Source organism: Alosa pseudoharengus, unplaced genomic scaffold, assembly GCF_046254945.1.
Source record: "Alosa pseudoharengus isolate Yale_2024_CS ecotype anadromous, Long Island Sound unplaced genomic scaffold, YU_APseudo_1.1 YU_APseudo_1.1_scf_2, whole genome shotgun sequence".
NCBI lineage: Eukaryota > Metazoa > Chordata > Actinopteri > Clupeiformes > Clupeidae > Alosa > Alosa pseudoharengus.
This window is the reverse complement of record NW_027468663.1, coordinates 53213497-53228203: the sequence shown is the minus strand read 5'-3', so window position 1 is coordinate 53228203 and position 14707 is coordinate 53213497. Positions and strand designations below refer to the sequence as shown.

Below are 14707 nucleotides of genomic sequence, written 5' to 3'. Positions count from 1 at the left end.
AACGGATGACCTCTGTGCTCTATTTGTGTTTATTTTGAGTTGTTGTGTTTAACGGATGACACCTGTGCTCTATTTGTGTTTATTTTGAGTTGTTGTGTTTAACGGATGACATCTGTGCTCTATTTGTGTTTATTTTCTGCCACTTGTGGTTGCCATTATGCATCACAATGCAAATGTGTCTTATTGCATGAGAATGTGTTTAGAGTTTTACAAAAAGAGTCAATGAGATCTGTTTCATATGTGAAAAAGGGGGATTGATTCAACAAATGTGTTCAGACAACTGATAATTTGCTTCAGATAATGGAGTTTAATGTTTTAGCAATTGTGACAATTTGTAATATACACATTCATCCAAACTGATCTACAGACGGAGATGGGGGGTATTTTAATTGAATGTATCTAAAATATATTTTGTATGGACAAAAACAAAAAAATATGTTATTTGCCGTAAAATACTTTGTTACAGATACAAGCTTGACATGATATGCATTATAAAGTTTTTAAAGTTTTAAAGCATTTAAAATGTTATAAAGTTTAAATGTTATTCTCAAAATAAGACCTCCACATCCACAAATCATCATAGGGTCAATTGTGTTTACGCTTGATAACAAAATTTACTGTCTACCAGATCAGCATGTACTCGCACAAAGTATACTGTCAACTCACTTCACTTTTAAAGCACACTATAACAACAACAGGTGGGACCTACAGTAATTTGCAATGCTGCACTCGTGGTAAAGCAAGCAACAAGGTGTGATCAAAATCACTAAGTGGTCAGTCAACAGGCCTTGACGACAGCGGACCTAACCGTGGAAGCTGTGGAAAGGTACCAGGCCACAGCAGAGATGCTTCGGGCTTCCAGAAAGGAGCCCCAGAGTGCATCCCCGCCACAGACGGGAGGAGCCCGTCCAAAGAACCCCAAGGGATCCAACCCAGCCACTTCAGGAGCTGTCCAGGCTCCAGGGGGAGCCAGAGACCAGCCGGCACCAGGAAGAGGATACCGGGAGAGTGAAACCCGACAGTGTTACCGGTGTGGGGGGATGGGACACATCTCCTGGCAGTGTGGGAAACCGGCGGATGAGCCTATGCCCACTGCTGAGTCCTCCAGCTTACCACCCGCCCACCTTTTTGCTTCGCTCGTGGGAGTCGTAGATGGCGCCCAAGAACGACCCCCCACCTGCCCGGTGACTGTGAATCACCATGATGTGGAAGCTCTGCTAGATTCCGGTAGCCGGGTCACCCTGGTGCGTAAGGATCTGGTGGATGCATCGTGTCTGACCCCAGGGAAAGTCCTCACGGTTTCCTGTGTCCATGGAGACACCAGAGACTACCCCACCACTGAACTCGCAATGACCACCACCAGGGGAACCATCCTCACGACGGCGGGGGTGGTTGATTCCCTACCTGTTCCTGTCCTAATTGGACGAGACTGCCCAGCCTTTCACCCACTGTGGAGGGAGACTCAGGAGAGGCTGACCCGAGTACCTCGGAAGTGGAGAGGTAAGACGTATCCTGAGAATACGCAACAACAACAGGTGGGACCTACAGTAATTTGCAATGCTGCACTCGTGGTAAAGCAAGCAACAAGGTGTGACCAAAATCACTAAGTGGGCAGAACCAGGTTGAAGTTTATGTGTGATAGGTTTGGTTAAAGCCAACCAGCGTTGTCTAAACAATATTTTTAAACCGAATATGTCAAACAAGATGACAGTAGCCTCTAAACTGCAGATATGGCTGTGGGCCTGGATAGTTTTACAAGGAATCCAATTTAGCATTTCTTCTGCTGTTCTGAACAATTAAATTAATTAAAACATGCCTTTATTTTATGAAATCTTGCCCAGTGTGTAGTAACAATTTTAGAAAAGCATTAAGCGACTCAAGTTTTAAGGTTCCAGTGATTTTAGAGCAGCTAAGGGGCGTTGTTAGGCACAATGCCACAGCCTCTTTTGACCTGACTGTTATTCTGTTCATCCATTTCAGTACAATTTTGGAGAGAGTGTGGTACCAGGCAACACAGGCAGGAGTGAAAAAAGGATCATTATTGGAGATTAAAATCACGAACGGGTTACCAGCAACAAAGTTCCAAACAGTAGGAAATCCAAAGTTCTGTGGGGAAAAGCCCAATCTTATACAGATTCGTCTTAATTACATTGTTTCCAGGCAAAACCATTACATACAGACATACAGTATGACAAAACCCATGACTGTCATGCTGTAGTTTCAGCAGAGACAATAGACAACTCAAACACAATACCACATATGCATCTTTCCTGCTGTTGGAGGCCACATCACATGATATTGATTTTGTCAGCACTATTCTCTCAGGGAATTCCCTCACTATTCTAATGGCTGTCACATGATCTTTATCAGAGAGTCATTCATGGAGAAAGCAAGTTGGATGTACAGAAATGTATCTTATATATATTATAATAATAATAATAGACTCAAATACTGAAGAAGAACACCAGTTCTTCCCTAACTTAATACTTTGTATGGTATGTAAACCATATGCTTAATAATTCAATGCAATGTTCAACAAATGCAATTTAGGAAGAGTCTAAAATGTTCTACCAAAAGAGAGAATGAATGTATGCACTGCATGTTCAAATCCTCCTGAACTGACAGACATGAGCAGCCTGTGGCTCAGTTCAGGAGTCGGAGCTCACCAGCCACAGCTGATACTCTGAGAGACTGATGTGGCGTTTCTGAATGACTCATGTAATGGACACCTGTTGGTGAAGTAAAGGAAGATGTGGTATTTCTGAACGACTCATGTGATGGACACCTCTTGGTGAAGTAAAGGAAGAGTGAGCGCTATTTTTAGTGAGGCTGAGGGCATATGCAAATCCTCTGACCCAGCTGTTAGCATGAGCTGAAGGTTTTTGTACGGCGCTGTAGCACTGTGTGACTGGATATGAGTAATATTGCTTACAGTAGTAATCTGCTGCATCTTCAGGCTGGACTCCTGTAATGGTAAGAGTGTACTGTGTACCAGACCCACTCCCACTGAACCGAGCTGGAACACCAGACTGACGAGTTGATGTACTGTAGATCAGGAGTTTAGGAGCTTCTCCAGGTTTCTGGGAGTACCAGTGTAAAACACTACTAACACTCTGACTGGCTGAGCAGCTGATAGAGATGGTTTCTCCAGACTGGACAGACTTTGAAGTGGGAGTCTGAGTCAGAATTATATCAGCCGATGACACTGTTTACAAAGGTTGAGTAAATTATTTCAACAGAAATAAAAAAAAAATACATATATCTGAAATTACAACATATAACATAAGTATCTCACCCTGAGCCATGAGTCCCACAGCTAGCAGCATCAGAGTGGGAGAAATCATCTTTGTGGATCTTGATCAGTGAAGCCCTGAAGTGCTCTGATCCCCTCAGCGACTATTAAAGTAGATGGAGCTGCAAGGTGTGTGTCGTTTCTATGCAAAACTCTCTCACACACACACACACACACAGAGCACCTCCTTTCCCTCAGGTTTTTCCCAAACACACACACACACAGGTACTGTTGATTGGTCATAATATGGGTTGGTCATTTACATTAGCTAAAGGGAGCTTCTGGGGGAAACGCAGATTCCAGATTACCAGCTACATTTATATGCAGTATTTTGACGTGCTGGAGTTGAAATGTAGTTTGATACGTGATTTGACCCGTGGGGCCTTTGGAATGAAATTGTATTCATTTCAGAAGAAATAACAAAATGTGTGAATGTATCATAAATTATTCTTTCCTTTTTTTTATTTTCATTGGTCATGTTTGTTTCTGTAAGAATGAGCAGAACACAAATAGTGTGGTTCTATGAACAAGCATGTAATCCATTACTGACTCAATTGTAACTATACTAGTTATGCATTGACATTAAATACCGTACATCTAGTGTATATTGACTTACAAATCATGCATTTCAAAATAAATCAAATGTACATAATTAATAATATTCTTCTTTAATTTACATTCTACTTTTTTTAGTTTAGCTTTACATACATAACAAGGCCCTTTTTAAGGTTTGGCATTAAATTGTAAAACTATGAATATGTTAAATTAATTTTCTTTCTTCACATTTGTATTTAAAAGAATGAACAATACATGTATTTAAATAATTAGAAAATAATGTTGAGCTATGAATATACATGGGGTATTTTACTGACTAAAATATAAGTATATGACTCATGTATTGAAATTAAATATATATATAAATATATATTGATTTTCAAAATAACATTTAAAAATAAATCAAATGTACATAATTAAGATTATTTTATATAAATTAAATGAAATGTAAAGCATGTCTTGTTTGTGTACTGGAGACTACTGGAGTGTGCAGGAGGTTTTTGTACGGCTGCTTAATGAGTCTGTATCACTGTGGTACACTTTTGGTGGAGGAACCAGACTCGCTGTTGGAAGTAAGTAGCAATTTCATTATTTCATTGTAGGAAAACATTATGGGGTAAAATGTCCAATGACATGATAGCATTTTGTATTTGCTTATATCTATCTGCTGATTTAACTGATATTTTTGAAACCCTTGTTCAGCCCAAGTGCTCTTTGGAAACAATATGCATATCCAGATTGATAAAACAGAAAGGTTATCACATATATGAAAAAAAGTTTAAAATATTTCAAAACTATCCAGAATATTTGTCTCTGCTATCTCAGCAGGTTAGGCTCTTGAGATTTAACAACTAATTCGGCCGCCTGGCATTTGCAATGTACTTAGTTAGTCATAGTGTGCCACTGTATGTTGCATATAATACATATGTGGCATACATGCCCTGTTAAAAACTTCACTTTTACTCTGTGTACCAGCAAGGAGACTTATTTTTTTCTTACAATGTAGAGTTCATTACAGTAAACATGTGTTCTCATTTCTTGCCATATAGTTATGATTACACTCACTGCAAATAATCATATAAAAATGTGGCCATACATTTCAGACCTGTCTAAATTAAGGTATTAGAAGTCAGATTTGGATCAAAAGTTAAAAGTCGAAACTGATTCTGCTGGTCTCACAGACAGATGTTATGTTATTTAAACATATGAATATTTGTCTTGAAGTTATTGTTCATAGCTTGTGAAATAACAAACACATTTAGGAAATGAAAATAACAGTAGATTAAAATAGTCGTTGGTATATTGGCATATAACGCGCTCAAGGGCTTGCTGTGTTTAATTCATGATTAAAACATTCAGTTGATTGATGTAGTGACTGAGATGACAGATATGTTTTCTAGATCAGTGGTTCTTAAGTGGTCTGGCTTTGGGACCCACAATTTCCCATGTTCATAAAGTCGCGACCGATATACTGTATATATTTTTAGCGTTCAAACCAATGGATATGGTGAGCTACATGGTAAGACAAGCGAAGTGCCTGTAGGCCTACTTGTTTGGAACATGCAGATGTTTGGCATTAGCCTACATTTGTGAAGTCTTCAACTCTTGATGTCACCTTTTCAAGTACTTGACAGGTATGACTTTGACAGGGGTGCCTTGTTTCCATGTGGCATTTTAGTTTTGATGGTTTCATGCTCTCATGTGCCAGCCATCTACTGCACACCACACAATGTGGTTTCTGTCCTATTTTGTCCTCAGTTTAAGTGAATCCATATCCGAGCCTACTGTAGGGTACTTCAAATATTCAGAATAGCAGCCTACTTACGTTTACCACTAAAATGATGTCTAACATGACTTATCACTTAAACATTGTCTATGTCCATGCCATGGCAATGACTGATATGTAGGCTATGAATAAAGTTTATCAAAATAAAGGTCCAACATTAGATCTGATAAGGCAGCATTTTAAATTGCAGATTTTTTTTATTTATTTTTAACCACAAGCTGTGCGACCTACCCAGAACGGTTCCGCGACCCACTTTTGGGTCCCGACCCACCAGTTAAGAAACACTGTTCTAGATTACAGAAATAGATCTTTAGATTATGTTTCATTATGTAAATGACTGAAATGTTTCCACTGCTGTGCTGAGTGGGTAAAGAGAAGTGAGAGTGGGATGCAAATGCAGGCCTGTGTGTTGAGTCCTGTTCAGACCCCCAGAGGAGGAGCTGCAGCTGAACCCAGAGAGAGAGAGGGAGAGAGAGAGAGAGAGAGACAAGAGAGAGAGAGAAGAGAGAGAGAGAGAGGGAGATAGAGAGAGAGAGTGAGTGAGAGAGAGAGAGAGAGGGAGAGAGGGAGAGAGAGAGAGAGCTGCTGCTCCACTGTGTTAAGGACAAGAGGCCTCCTGAGGGGATCCACCTGCACCTCCCTCCACTTGGTGTTCTTCATCATCATCATCACTCCTTGGATCCCACTAACCTCCCTCCCTCCCTGCCATCTCCCCTTTTCCTCTCCTCTCTCCCCTCTCCTCTCCTCTCCTCCCTCCCTCCCCCTCCTCTCCTCTGCAGCTGACGTGCGTCCCAGCCTGACGCTGCTTCCCCCCTCCAGTGTGGAGCTGCAGCAGGGGAAGGCCACCCTGGTGTGCCTGGCCACCAAGGGCTTCCCCTGGGACTGGAGGCTGAGCTGGAAGGTGTCCGGGAGCAGCAGCCGCTGGGAGGGGAGCCAGAGCCCTGCGCTCCTGGAGAAGGACGGCCTCTACAGCTGGAGCAGCAGCCTCACCCTCACCCAGGAGCAGTGGAGGAAGGCGCCAGCCGTCACCTGTGAGGCCACCCAGGGCACCCAGGAACCCGTCACCCAGGACATCAAGATGGGAGACTGCGCCCAGTAGAGACGCAGCACACACACACACACACACGCTTACGCACATGCTTACAGAGAGAGAGAGACAGCCAGAAACACACACTTACTGAGAGAGAGAAAGAAACATGTGTGCACACAGACACACGCTTACAAACAGAGAGAAAATCATACACACACACACACACACACACACACACACACACACACACATATTATATGTTATAGTGATATGCTTCATATTTTTCATATTTTCTCTTATATTGTGTTTGTGAAATACAGAAAGAAAATAAAGACACTTGATCATCATTTTATTATTGTTTGGAATATTCCTTTGTTTAACTCATAAACTATTTCAATGGATCTGAAATTATTTTAATGAATTTTAAAATGTGTTCGTGTTTCATATTCTTAAAATAATTTCAAAGGATTCAGTCCTTTATTGCCTATGACATAATTACAAAAAATGGTTTGAGGTTGAGGTTTCATGAATGAATGAATGAATGAATTAATTAATTAATTAATGAAATATTTGCCCATGTTTAAAAACTGTATTGCAGTGGTTATGAAAGGGTTTTTTTGTAGGTTTTCTGTTTAGGCAAAGGAGCTCTAACGTATCTTCAATTTATTTTAACCCATTTACTCCTAAAATGCCAGCTAAAAACGCCTATAGAATCCTATGGCATTCTAGACTAAATAATCTTATTTCCTGAGGGTTTTCTGAAAACATACTAAAAATTGTCAATGTCTACCAAAATTTAATATCTAAGCCTCTGTAGCACCTAGAAACATGAAATAAAAAGCATGCTGCGCTACACAGCATCCAGCGGGAGGGTCAATGTTGCGCTACGCAGCATCCAGCAGGAGGGTCAATGTTGCGTCATGCAGCATCCAGCGCGAATAGGTTAAGCAGCACTGTTTCTAAATGCTTGTTTCCTGTAAATCTGACCGTCCCTGTTCCTACTCACATCCCCTGGCCTGGACCAGCTGAGAGCAGCTCCTCACACTAGCTGCTGGACTTCAGCTATGAGCAGCTACCCACACTAGCTGCTGGACTTCAGCTATGAGCAGCTCCCCACACTAGCTGCTGGGCTTCAGCTATGAGCAGCTCATCACACTAGGAGAAGTCTCAGGGGACGAGTGTCCTATTCAACACTGCAGGAGTCTAAGGGCTCGATATGTGTTCACCATATACAAACAATGAGACATTCATTTTAAATTGAGTTTGAAGACGAAGCAAAGATTTACAGCTTCATTAAAATCCTGTTCATGAATTCTGCACCATCACACATGACAAACTCAAAGTTGAGCTAATCCTGTGTCATCCTGCTGTGACAGTACTTTTGTTCAGTGAAGCAGATATCATAATATTTATACTTCTTACTTTATATACTTCATTTTACTTACTTCTTACTTCAAACTTTGACTCACTTAGGCAATAGCAGATTGGATAGAATATTCAAGACCAATTAGGAGAAAATAACTATAGATAGCAATGTAATAGTGATTTGTATAAAACTGGAGAGGAATTCAATATTGATTGTAGTAGGATTAAGTTGAATCTCGAGTACAGTTACTTCCTGTGTCTGATTGGGTGGACTTTAGTGTTATGATGAAGACTACAGTGACTTCTGATACTGTAGCCCCTCCCCCCACCTCTGCTCTCCCTGCTGTGGCTGATCAGTGTGGCATGAAGGAGGTTTTTGTACGGCCCTGTATCACTGTGTGAACACATCACCATGATCATGATAACTCTGGCAGTAGTAATCTCCTGCATCTTCAGGTTGGACATTACTGATCGTCAGAGTGAAGCCAGTCTTGGATTCAGCACCACTGAAGCGATCTGAGGTACCAGAAGCGCGATGACTAACCCAGTGGATCAGTAGCTTAGGAGTTTCTCCAGGCTTCTGTAAGTACCAGGCTAGACAGTCATAAGACACACCACTGGGTCCACAGTCATGATAGACGGCTTTGTCAAAGTTGCAGTTTACTGAGACTGTTTTTCCTGGTAAAGTGGATAGATTTGGACTTTGAGTGACGGTCACCTGTCCTGCCGATGCTGCAAAACATGTACAGAAATATGAGATACAAATTTGTTACGTCTACGTGAATATTATATTGACATCCAATGGAACATTCCAACAGCATCACTTCAACTGATCTCACCTTTGATGCAGCAAGCGAGAGCAATGATGATGACGTTAGCTAAAGTCATGGTTTCTCCTTCACTCATGTTAGCGTGTTCAGTTAGGGCTCCAGTTTGCTTTAAAGAGTCTGTGTGCATTCAGGCTTGTCTTGGCAATGCAAAGTGCCCTGTACTTCCTGTCTGAAAATATAAAACATGAAAACACACCTGAAAGCAGAAAGTGAAAAAAAAGCACAATCATCCACTGTGACCATGAGGGTGGTGGGGGTGGCTGGTGGCAGTGGTGGTCGACGTGGAGTTACACCTTTGTGTTCCCTAAACTCATAGTAAGCAGCACGGTAGGAATTTCCCTTTTCATCAGAGTGCTGCATATCCATTACATGCTAAGGGGTAAGGGGGCACTCAACACGCACAACGGCAATGCCAGTGAGTGTGGCATCAAAGAGAGCATGAAGATGTTATTTAATGGTAAAATAACTACACTACGTTGCGTAAGGGCACAACAAATAGATAATTAAAACCAATTCCATGAGATCTCCAGGCATCTGCTGGTCTAAAAGTGTCCATAAGAGGAGAGGTGCCCCAGTGTCTGGAGGAAAATCTCTACAGTGTTGAAAATGACACTGGACAGAGTTACTGTGTCCCTACTGTGCTATGTGATAACCACCGTGTGTACTCTAGTGTGGGGCCTTGGCTATATGATAACCACTGCACTCTAGTGTGGGGCCTTGGCTATATGATAACCACTGTGTGTACTCTAGTGTGGGGCCTTGGCTATATGATAACCACTGCACTCTAGTGTGGGGCCTTGGCTATATGATAACCACTGTGTGTACGAAAATAAGTATTGAACACATCAACATTTTTTTCAGTAAGTTTTTTCTAATGAGGCTTTTTGCATGAAATTTTCACCAAACATTAGTATAATCCATCAATATAAAAAAATCCATAGGTAGAGTTATGTGTAATAAAGTGGAATGACACAGGAATTAACTCGCATGCTGAAATTTCTTAGATACTTTGTCGAAAAGCCTTTATTTGTAATGATAGCTTCAAGGCATTTCCTGTTTGACGACACAGTATTCTGGTGTGAGTTTGGCCCATTCTTTTAAACAGATAGTCCTTTAATATTGAAGATTTCAGGGGTCCCTCTTGTGAATCCTGATCTTTAGTTAACTTACAAAACTGTTCAATTGAATTGAAGTCAGGGCCTTGATTTCCTTTCTCTGAAACCAAGTGAGAGTTTCCTTTGCTAAAATTGTTTGGATCATTGTCCTGCTGGAAGGTCTAGCCATGTCTCATCATCCTGGTGGATGTAAAGATTCTCCCAGAACAAAATGACTCCATTCATCATTCCTTCAACTGTTTGAAGTCTGCTAGTACCATGAGATGAAAAACAGCCCACACCATGATGCCACCACCTCCAAACCTCACTGTTGGTAGGGTATTTTTAGGGTGATGCACACTGCCATTTCTTCTCCAAATATGGTGTGTAGTATAACATCCGAAAAGTTCAATTTTGCTCTTGCCTGACCAGAATACATTCTCTCTCAGTATTTCATAGGATTGTTTAAATGTTGTGTAGCAAACTTTCAATGAGCTTTGACATGTTTTTCTTCAGCAATAGAGTCATGTGGGATGAGCGTGCATAGTGGCCATGGCGGTGGAGTCCATTACCTATGATTTTCTCTGTAACAATTGTACCTGCTGCCTCCAAATCTTTCTGGAGCTTTCTCAGAGTGGTCCTTGACTCTTGGGCTACTCTTCTGACTATTCTTCCTGGTCAGAAATCTTGCAAGGAGGTCCTGTGCATGGCCAGTTGATGTAGTGATGTTCCTTCCACTTGCAGATAATGGCTCCAATACTGCTTGCTGGATTATTCTGAAGTTTTGAAGTGCATCTGTAACCAGTTCCATTGATATGTTTTGCAACAATACGGTTGCAAAGGTCTTGGGAGAACACTTTGCTTTTACCCATCATGAAATGTTTCTTGTGTGACACCTTGGTAACAAAAAACATTTTTATAACCCACCAGTATGTAATAACCCAGCTTATATCAATTTGCACACACAGGAGGGATAATTTCTCTATCTACTTATAGATTCCAGTTTGTTCCTTGCCATTCCTTGCCTTTGTGTACTGCTTTTTCTTAGCGTGTTCAATACTTTTTCCCTGTGTCATTCCACCTTTTTACTCATAAAACTACTTTTAGACATTAATGTTTGGATTTTTATATATGTGTGGATTACCTAAGTTAATACTAATGTCCGGTTTCATTTCATGCGAATAGCCTCACTGGAAGTATACAGACTTACTGGAAAAAATGTTGACACGTGCTCAATACTTATTTCCCCCGCTGTAGATGGATCAACAATTAACTGTGTGTGTGAGCCTGTGTGTGTGTGTGAGCCTGTGTGTGTTTGTGTGTGTGTGAGCCTGTGTGTGTGAGCCTGTGTGTGTTTTTGTGTGTGAGAGAGAGAGAGAGAGAGAGAGAGAGGGAGGGGGGTGTAATTGCAGTCAAGATTAAAACCAAACAGAACCTTTGCTAAGCACCACTTTGTGTTTCTGAATGACTCATGCGATGGACACCTGTCAATCAAACAGAGGAAGTGTGACATCTATTTGTAGATGCTGTGCTTTTTTAGACTGAGGTCATGTGCATATAATCTGACAGAGCTGCTCGCATGAGCTGAGTTCAGTCATCTGTAGCAGCTCTGCACCTGTTCTCAGATCAGTCTGCTGAGGCCTCTGATCCTCTCCAGCTGAGGGAGGTTTTTGTACGGCGCTCTAACACTGTGTGAACGGAAACTCAGCACCCTGCTGACAGTAGTAATCTGCTGCATCTTCAGGCTGGACTCCTGTAATGGTCAGTGTGTACTGTGCACCAGACCCACTCCCACTGAACCGAGCTGGAACACCAGACTGAAGAGTTGTTGCATAGTAGATCAGGAGTTTAGGAGCTTCTCCAGGTTTCTGGGAGTACCAGTGGAGGTAGTTACTAACACTCTGACTGGCTGAGCAGCTGATAGAGACGGTTTGTCCAGGCTGGACAGATTTTGAAGTGGGAGTCTGAGTCAGAATTATATCAGCTGATGACACTGTTGACAAAGGTTGAGTAAATTATTTGAACAGAAATTAAAAAAAATACATTTATCTGAAATTACAACATATAACATAAGTGTCTCACCCTGAGCCATGAGTCCCACAGCTAGCAGCATCAGAGTGGGAGAAATCATCTTTGTGGTTCTTGTCAGTAAAGCCCTGAAGTGGTCTGATCCCCACAGCGACTATTAAAGTAGATGGAGCTGCAAGGTGTGTGTCACTATGCAAAACTCTCTCTCTCACACACACACACACAGAGCACCTCCTTTCCCTCGTTTTTTTCCCAAACACACACACACACAGGTACTGTTGATTGTCATAATATGGGTCGGTCATTTACAGAAGCTCATGGGAGATTCTGGGGGAACCGCAGATTCCTGATTACCAGCTAAATTTATATGCAGTGTTTTGACATGCTGGAGTAGAAATGTAGTTTGATAAGTGATTTTACCCATGGGGCCTTTGGAATGAAATTGTATTCATTTCAGAAGACATGTGTGAATGTATCTTAAATTATTCTTTCCTTTTTCAATTTTCATTGGTCATGTTTGTTTTTGTAAGAATGAACAGAACACAAATATTGTGGTTCTATGAACAAGCATGCAATCCATTACTGACTAAATTGTAACTATACTAGTTATGCATTGACTTTAAATACATCTGTATATTGATTTAAAGATCATGCATTTCAAAATGAATCAAAAGTACATAATTAATAACATTCTTTCATATAAATTAAATGAAAAGTAAAGCATGTCTTGTCTGTGTACTGGAGACTACTGGAGTGTGCAGGAGGTTTTTGTACGGCTGCTTAATGAGTCTGTATCACTGTGGTGGACTTTTGGTGGAGGAACCAGACTGGCTATCGGAAGTAAGTAGCAATTTCATTATTTCATAGGAACACATTGTGAGGTAAAATGTCCAATGACATGATAGCATTTTGTATTTGCTTATATCTATCTGCTGATTTAACAGATATTTTTGAAAGCCTTGCTCAGCCCAAGTGCTCTTTAGAAACAATATGCATATCCAGATTGATAAAACAGAAAGGTTATGACATATATGAAAAAAAGTTTAAAATATTTTGTTTTGTTTCAAAACTATCCAGAATTTTTGTCTCTGCTATCTCAGCAGGTTAGGCTCTTGAGATTTAACAACTAATTCGGCCGCCTGGCATTTGCAATATACTTAGTTAGTCAAAGTGTGCCACTGTATGTTGCATATAATACATATGTGGCATACATGCCCTGTTGAAAACTTCACTTTTATTCTGTGTACCAGCAAGGAGACGTATTTTTTCTTACCATGTCGAGTTTATTACAGTAAACATGTGTTCTCATTTCTTGCCATATAGTTTTGATTACACTCACTGCAAATAATGATAGAAAAATGTGGCCATACATTTCAGACCTGTCTAAATTAAAGTATTAGAAGTCAGATTTGGATTAAAAGTTAAAAGTTGAAACTGATTCTGCTGGTCTCAAACATCATCCACAGACAGATGTTATGTTATTTAAACATATGAATATTTGTCTTGAAGTTATTGTTCATAGCTTGTGAAATAACAAACACATTTAGCAAATGAAAATACCAGTACAGTAAAATATTGCTTGGTATACTGGCATATAAAGCGCTCAAGGGCTTGCTGTGTTTAATTCAGGCTGATTGAAAAAATCAGTTGATTGATGTAGACTTTTTTTTTATGGCAAGAGATTATTTATCAGTAATCAGTATCAGTAATCAGTAATTGACTGAGATGACAGATATGTTTTCTAGATATCATAAATAAAACTTTAGATTATGTTTCAGTATCTAAATCACTGAAGCGTTTCCACTGCTGTGCTGAGTGGGTATAGAGAAGTGAGAGTGGGATGCAAATGCAGGCCTGTGTGTTGAGTCCTGTTCAGACCCCCAGAGGAGCTGCAGCTGAACCCAGAGAGAGAGAGAGAGGGAGAGAGAGGGAGAGAGAGAGGGAGAGAGACAGAGAGAGATGCTGCTGTTCCACTGTGTTGAGGACAAGAGGCCTCCTGAGGGGATCCACCTGCACCTCCCTCCACTTGGTGTTCTTCATCATCATCATCACTCCTTGGATCCCACTAACCTCCCTCCCTCCCTGCCATCTCCCCTTTTCCTCTCCTCCTCTCCCCTCCCATCTTCTATCCTCTTCCCCCTCTCCTCCTCTCCTCTCTCCCTCCCTCCCCCCCTCTCTCCTCTCCTCTCCTCACCCTCTCCTCCTCTCCTCTGCAGCTGACGCGCGTCCCAGCCTGACGCTGCTTCCCCCCTCCAGTATGGAGCTGCAGCAGGGGAAGGCCACCCTGGTGTGCCTGGCCACCAAGGGCTTCCCCTGGGACTGGAGGCTGAGCTGGAAGGTGTCCGGGAGCAGCAGCCGCTGGGAGGGGAGCCAGAGCCCTGCGCTCCTGGAGAAGGACGGCCTCTACAGCTGGAGCAGCAGCCTCACCCTCACCCAGGAGCAGTGGAGGAAGGCGCCAGCCGTCACCTGTGAGGCCACCCAGGGCACCCAGGAACCCGTCACCCAGGACATCAAGACGGGAGACTGCGCCCAGTAGAACATACAAACAGACACAGTAAAAAAAGTGTTGCTTTAAAAAAGGCAAGATATGCTTTGTCCTTTCATTTTCGCTCTTTCTGATGTGTGTGTATGTTTAGTGCTTTATGTGAGAAACTGCTAAAAAAATAAAGAATCTAAATGAAACTGTTTGTGTGATGTCATCAGTACTTACTCATGTCCCACACAGTA

At 41.5% G+C, this 14707-nt stretch overlaps 1 pseudogene and 2 gene segments (V, D, J or C); 2 read left to right on the top strand and 1 right to left on the bottom strand.

The window, feature by feature from the left end:
• Positions 1-4301: 4301 nt before the first annotated feature.
• Positions 4302-7015, top strand: LOC143133582 (Ig kappa-b4 chain C region-like). The segment is given in 2 exon segments: positions 4302-4419; positions 6413-7015. Coding segments are annotated over 2 exon segments (438 nt in total).
• Positions 7016-8419: 1404 nt separating this feature from the next.
• On the bottom strand, positions 8420-12114 carry LOC143133580 (uncharacterized; annotated as a pseudogene).
• Positions 12115-12278: 164 nt separating this feature from the next.
• LOC143134827 (Ig kappa-b4 chain C region-like) lies at positions 12279-14656 on the top strand. The segment is given in 2 exon segments: positions 12279-12820; positions 14197-14656. Coding segments are annotated over 2 exon segments (438 nt in total).
• Positions 14657-14707: the final 51 nt, after the last annotated feature.